This window comes from Passer montanus, unplaced genomic scaffold (assembly GCF_014805655.1).
Source record: "Passer montanus isolate IOZ18808 unplaced genomic scaffold, ASM1480565v1 scaffold112, whole genome shotgun sequence".
Classification (NCBI taxonomy): Eukaryota; Metazoa; Chordata; class Aves; order Passeriformes; family Passeridae; genus Passer; species Passer montanus.
Genome location: NW_024357836.1, coordinates 1389452 through 1396021, shown reverse-complemented (window position 1 = coordinate 1396021; position 6570 = coordinate 1389452). Strand labels below are relative to the sequence as shown.

Genomic DNA, 6570 nt, shown 5'->3' with positions numbered 1-6570 from the left:
CGCTCCAACCCCGCAGCCCCGGCCCCGCCGCCGGTCCGCCCCCGCGGGGCCCACCGGGGCTGTCCCCGGGGCAGGGCGCGGGCTGGCGCTGGGCACGGGGACAGCCCGGCAGCGTGGGCCGCAGCGGGGACGGCAGCTCAGGGCTCCCCACGCGCTTCCCAGGCTGCTCCCGGCTGTGCCGGCGCCTCTCGCCCACTCCCGACTCGGTGTCTCCATGTGCCGCCTCCCCGCCGTGCCCCTGGGAGCTGGGAGCGCTTCCCCGCTGCCTTTGCCAGGATCTCTGCTCTGGAGCCCGGCTCTGCTCCCAGCCTGTGCAGGTGCAGCCTGTCCTGGGCACACCTGGACGTGCTGAACCTGCCAGGAGCTGGGAGCTCCCTTGGCATGGGCTCCTCCCTGGGCTCTCCAGAGATGCTGCTCTCCGTCCCCCCATCCCTGGTGACTGTGCCTTTTTGCCCTCTTCATCCATGTAGGTGTTCTACAACGGTGCCAACGTGAAGCAGGTGGATGTGCCCACGCTGACCGGCTCCTTTGGCATCCTGGCATCCCACGTCCCCACGCTCCAGGTGCTCCGGCCGGGCGTTGTCACAGTCCATGCTGAGGATGGGACGGCCACCAAGTACTTTGGTGAGCTTGGCAGGAGGAGCTGGGGAGGAAAGGTGTGCGTGGGGATGGCGTTCTTGGCGCTTTCACAAGGGAGGCTCTGCCCGTCCAGGTGTGGCCTGGTGCACTTCCAGGGATTTCTGCTTTCCCAGCCTGCCAGAGGCTGCTGGAAGCTGACCTGGGAGCCGTGGGCTGGGGTCAGGGTTCGGTTCTGCTCAGGCTTTCTGGGACCATCCCCTGCTCCAGCTTGCCTTGGGGTGGGAGCTGAGTCCCTGAATGTGGAAATGCGACAGGAGGGGGCTGAGGGTTTGTTCTGGGAAAGGGAGATAGGGGTGCCAGGGCTGAGCCCCCTGGCTGAGCCTCCCCACGTTGTGCCTCACAGTGAGCAGCGGCTCTGTCACTGTCCACGCCGACTCCACGGTGCAGGTGCTGGCAGAGGAGGCAGTGACCATGGACATGCTGGACCTGGCTGTGAGTACCCAGAGACTTCACCAGCCCTGGGCTCCCTCCCTGGGGGTAAACTGCTCCCCTTCTCTGCTCTGGGGTCCTTGTGTTGGGAGCCTGCTGTGCCCAGAACCCAGGGTTGTATCTGCACCCCCACTACATTTTGGCTTCTGAGGTTTGGGGCTCCTCCTTGGTGTACTCTGGAGAGAGGGAGCTCTGCAGCCATAAATCTGCACACTGTTTCCCACCCCTTGGACAGACACTGACCTTGTCCTCACCTCCAGAACAGCTTTTCCCTGCTGATAAGGGGTGTCTGTAGCTCTGAGGCTCCCAAGTCAGTGGGTCCTTGGCATCCATACGAAGGACCAGTGGCTGCAGGGGAGGGAGGGAAGGACAGTCCCCTCTCCTGCAGTGACTCCCAATGACACACATTCTTTGTGCCCTCCTGTCCAGACTGCAAAATCCAACCTGGAGAAAGCTGTGTCAGAGATGGCAGCAGCGTCTGATGAAGCTGCTAAAGCAGAAGCTCAGATTAAGGTAGAAGCTAATGAAGCCCTGGTGAAGGCTCTGGAGTAAATCCAGGTGAGGTTCACCTGCAGCCTCGTGAGCATCCAGCCCTGCTCTAGGCGTGCTGGGCTGGGTGAGGGGATCCACCTTGCTTTTGGGGAGCAGTGACCACAGCTGTCCCTTGCCAGGGTCAGGCCTCAGCTCTGGGGGAGCTCCTGGGGGTCCCCACAGCTGACCTGGGGCTGCTGGGTGGCAGTGGGACCTGGGGTTGGCTGTGACACTGTGGGGTCCAGCCCAGCTGTGACACTGCAGCTCAGCCCTGGCCAGGGTGGGTGGATAGTGCTGGGACAGACTGGGAGCTGTGGTCACTGCTGGGGCCTCGCTGCTTCCCCAGGTCCCACTGGGACTGCCCATATCTGGGGACAGCTTGAGGGCAGAGTGGGGATGCTGGGCCCCACAGGGAGAGCAGCACGTGGTCTCTGCCACATGCACTCCCACTAAGACAAACAGCTTCATTCTCAGGGGAGGTGAGGCCAGGCTCTTACCTTGTGGCCTCTTTTTGCTCTGCCCTGCACAGACTGTGCCTCATCCCTTCCCTTCCCACGTGCTGGCAGCCGGGAATTGCGGCAGCGTGTGCTGAGCAGGGCTGTGAGTCACTGACAGCCTCCAACGGGCTCAGCCTGGAGCACAGGAGGGCACCAGCTCCTGATCTCTGCTCCTGGTGCTCTTTGGTCCTGCAGAGCTGGTGGCTCATGTTTACTCACAGCAGTTGCTCAGCTGGAGTGGGGCCAAGCCCTGGGATTGGGATCCACGGCCCAGCCGAGCCCACCCTGTGCTAACCTGCCCCCACTTTGTGTTTTGCAGGAATCCCACTGTGGATGCAGAGCTCCCAGCCTGTCCCTGTTCTGCTCCCTGACTGTACAGATGGAACAGGACAAATGGAGGTGGAGAAATGGTTCTGATCAATTAAAAGGAAATGTGACCCCCTCTTGTGGCACATCGCCTTCTTCTCAAGCAGCAATTGCAGCTGGAGCCAGGAGCAGTTCCCAGTTCCTGCCCCAAGGCAGATTCACCCTAGGAAGGGGTCACCAGCACTGCCCTGGGCTTTGGCTGGGGAGACTCACCCCCAGGAGGTTCATCAGACAGATTCATAATCCCTTCCCTGTGCTCCAGCCACCTCCATCTCCAGTAACCACTTGGACTGTGGGATTTCAGGAGCACAGATCTGTTCCAGAGCCGTGCTGTCCCTGCACTGCTCTGCCTCAGCCTCCTGGCTCCAGCGCTGCAGGAATCCACACTGGCACAGCAGGATGCTTCCCACAGCTGGACAGCAGCTGCAGGGCTCTGCCCCATCCCCTGCTGCTGCCCGTGGCACTTCCCCTGCTCCTGGAGATGGGCTTGGCGTGGAGAGGGAAGCAGATGCTGTGCATGGTGGAAATCTTTCCTGCTTCCGTTCGTGCTGGGGATGGCTGGAGCTGCTCTGCTGAGCTTGGTGCTCGCTGGCTGCAGCCCTGTCTGAGGAGACCACGCGGGGTTCCTCAGGGTTCCTCACAGCCTGGAGAAGCAGGAAAGGTTCACTGGGCTGCAGCACCTCTGGAAGGGGCGGGTTTGGGCGAGGGGACAGCTCTGCCTGTGCCAGGCATCTGGGATGTGTGCTGCCGGGCCCCTCGCTCCATGCCACCCTCCCACGCCTTTCCAGAGGGATTTCGGGTTTCCAGTGCTGTGCAGAGCTTCCGTCCCTCCCTCTGCGTCGTCCTAATCCCCTTTTCCCTGCAGTGTTCCAGCCGGGGAAGGCGCGGTGGCTGCCGGTGAGGTCAGTGCTCGCCACTCCGGCCCCCCGCGTGCCCGGCGCGGCTCCCGCTCGGAGCAGGGCACAGCTATTTTCGGCACTGCCACCCAGGATGTAATCTTGGCTGCCTCCTCTTCTCACCACCACCTCCTCCCCCTCCTCTCGCTCACTCTGTCTTTCTCTCCCCCCCCCTTCACAAGTGATCAAAAATAGAGCCTGTGGTGTTAAATTTCTCACTCTGTGGCTTATTAAAAGCCTCCGAGTGCCTGACGCGGAGCCTATTTGAAGCTCAGCCGACTTCCAGCTCCTGAGCTGCTCCAGTGCCTTTTCCCCTTCCCCTCTCATTCCTTTTTTTTTTTTCCTTAAAGGTCAGACATTGCACTGAGCATAAGCAAAGCTTCAGAGTCAGAGCTGTACTAATTAAAACATCTTGGGAATTACTGGGGCCGGCCGGCTCCCTTGCCTCTCCCGCTGCCCCTCTCTGTCCCCAGCTGCTATTTCGGCTGCGTGAGCCTCCCCCAGCACACGCAGCCGTGCTGACGGAAGGTGGCTGCCTTGGGTTTTTCATCTAATGGAAGAGCGTTGGCGAGGCCGGGAAGCTGGGGAAACGGCCAGCTGCTATTTTTAGGACAGGAAAAAAGTGTCTCCGTCAGCGTCCTCTCACCAGCTCTTCCCACTGCCTCCCGCCAGCGCCGGGGGAGCTGGGGGGGCCGAGGGATCCGGTCCTGCCCCCCTCGCCGGGTGCTCTGCAGCCTGATACCTGCTGGGACTTGTAGGCTGCATTTGGGGGGAGCAGTGGGGGAACCCTTCCATGTGCAGAGACCCTGGGGATGGGACCTCGTGGATGCAAGGACAAAGCTTTTGTCCTGAGCCACCGGGCAGGGCTGTGGGTGCCTGGCTGGCAGCATCGTAGCCCTGCTCACCCTGAGCTGCACTTTTGGGGGTGCAGGGCCTGTGTGGGTGATTGCCTGTGCTCCTCCACACTCCCAGGCCAGCCTGCTCCCTGCAGCCTCGGCTCTGAGCCCCTCTGCCTCCCAGCTCATTATCTGGCTCTGCAGAGCTGTTCTCCTCCTCCCCTGACTCCCACTGCCCATGCCAGAGCCACCAGCAGTCACGTCCTGCTGGATGCCACAAAAATGGCCTGACAGTGCAGGGGATGTCTGGTTCCAAAGGCAAAGCCCTTTCCTGCTCCTGGCTCACCGTGCAGGTACTGCGGGGATGAGCCCAGCTGGGGGCTGGCAGGGAGGTGGGGGACACGATCCATGGTGTGGATCACGATGTGATTCAGCAGGGCACTCTCCCTCCTCTCTCTCCCCTGCCCCCACATCAGCCTGGATTGTCACACCAGCGTGGCACTTTGCTGTTCCTGGAGTGCTGGCACCTGCCCTGGGCCACCTCCATCTGCGGTTTCTGCCTCTTTTTGGCGTGTGGGTGCCGAGGTGCCCCTGCCTTTGGCTCCGTGCCTCTGCTGGGGCCATGCAGGACGGGCAGTGTGCTGGAGTTATCCCCGGGACCTGTTTGTCTCCGGCTTTGGGCTGGGGCGTGGTGGGTGTGAGAGGGGAAGGGCTGCCCGGAACGCGGTGGGAGCGGGGGAGGGCTGCTTTGCCCCCCTCCTCCCTTTCCACCCGGGGCTCTCTCCCATGACTCGCATCCTCTGCTGCCAGATGGAGGGTGGGGAGCGGGGCCGGGAGAGCTCGGAAAGTGAAGCATCACGGATTCTGCCGGCGGCGTCGCTTCTCCGGGGGATGATTTCCGAGACGGGCCGGGTTCTGCCAGGCCAAATCTCCCGGTGCTGGCGGCCGTCCCTGCGTTCGGCCGCGTGGCACTTCCCCGTCCCACCCAGTCCCGAATGCAGGCGAAAGGTTCCAGTTCTCCTCTCTCTGCAGGAAAAACAACCCCAAACCCCACCGCAGCCCCAGGAAGCCCCGCTCCCGCCGGGCTGACTCACCCGGCCGAGCCGCCCCTTTCCCTGCCCAAACCTCGGCGCGCTGGGGATCCTGCCCCTCTCAGCTGCTGCCCGCACCATCCGTGCCCACCCTGCAGCATCACGGTGGGGGTACACAGCTTGCCCCCACCCCTCTCACTGCCAGGATGTGGCAGCACCTCCCCCGAGTGTGGGGACCCCCTCGGGGTGCCGGGCAGCTCCCTGCCTGTCCCGGGGGTTCTGCAGCGCCTGGTGCAGACCTGGCCCCCTCCCAGCCCAGGCCCGCTGGCCCCGGCGTGGGAAGGTCAGCGGAGGCTCCAGCACAGCCCGCAGCGTCCTTGGGCCACCCGCCCTTGGGCGGCTCGAAGGCCGAATCCTCACAGCTTCCTTAGGATGGGGAGCGGGGGGGGCGGGTGCTGCTGCTGTATAATGATTAACCCGCCCGTGTTAATCATTCCGGCCGGCAGCCTTTTTCCTCTGGGTTTCCAGCTCTGGAAAATGCTCCTTTTCCGATTCCCTCCCACGCACGTGGCCCCGCAGAGGGAGCGTGGCAGAGCTCAGGGAAAACCCTGTGGGGAGGAGCGGGACGTGGCTCGGGGTCTGGCAGCGGGATCTGCCCTGGGGGGCCCCTTGGTGCCGGTTCTGGGGGTGCCTCGCCTGCAGATGGCAGCGGAGCTGTGAGGAGCATCCCCCAGCGGCCTCACCCCCAAAACCCTGACACAAGAGCGAGCCCCGGCGGGCATTGAGGAGGGCGGGTGCTGCAGCCAGCACGACAGAGCTTGTCATGGTGCTCCCGGGCCAGCAGTCCCGGAGTGCCACACCGGCCACGCAGCAAACCTTGGCCCGGGGCGCGTTCTCTCGTGGGGAAACTGAGGCACGGATGGGGAAAAGCCACTGGCAGGCTGGGGAGAGTGGGAACGGGACACGGGAATCTCAGACCCTGCTGCTGTGCTCGGCGATTTCAGCCCTGTGGAGAAGCTCCATGAGAAGCTCCCTGCGAGGTGCCGGAGTCAGGCCGGGGGCGGTGGGCAGCGCGTTGCCCTGGGGGTCCCAGGTGTCTTGGCAGGGGCTCACTCCAGGGGCCATGGGCACAGCCTTGGAGGCCACATGGCTCTGCTGGAGGTGGCCCAAAGCCGGAGGGGGTGCGTGGTCTCGTTTTGGGGGGTTCCAGCCAAGCCCCCTCCCACCGGCTCCCGGGCAGGGCCATGACCCGCGCGGGGCAGGGGGAGCCTGGGGAGGAAGCGGCTGCCAGCTGGGCTGGACGCCGGCTACAAAGGCGGCCCAGAGAGCCCAGTGGAATGAGGTG

The 6570-nt window shown here is 63.7% G+C and overlaps 1 protein-coding gene across 1 annotated transcript in view; it reads left to right on the top strand.

Annotated features, from left to right (window-relative positions):
• ATP5F1D (ATP synthase F1 subunit delta) overlaps nucleotides 1-2538 on the top strand; it is a 2784-nt gene extending 246 nt beyond the window's left edge. The window contains exons 2-5 of the mRNA XM_039696021.1: nucleotides 471-624; nucleotides 983-1071; nucleotides 1498-1626; nucleotides 2416-2538. Of these exons, the coding sequence (XP_039551955.1) occupies nucleotides 471-624; nucleotides 983-1071; nucleotides 1498-1620 (366 nt within the window). The 3' untranslated portion in view covers nucleotides 1621-1626; nucleotides 2416-2538. The remainder of the gene's footprint in view (nucleotides 1-470; nucleotides 625-982; nucleotides 1072-1497; nucleotides 1627-2415) is intronic.
• Nucleotides 2539-6570: the final 4032 nt, after the last annotated feature.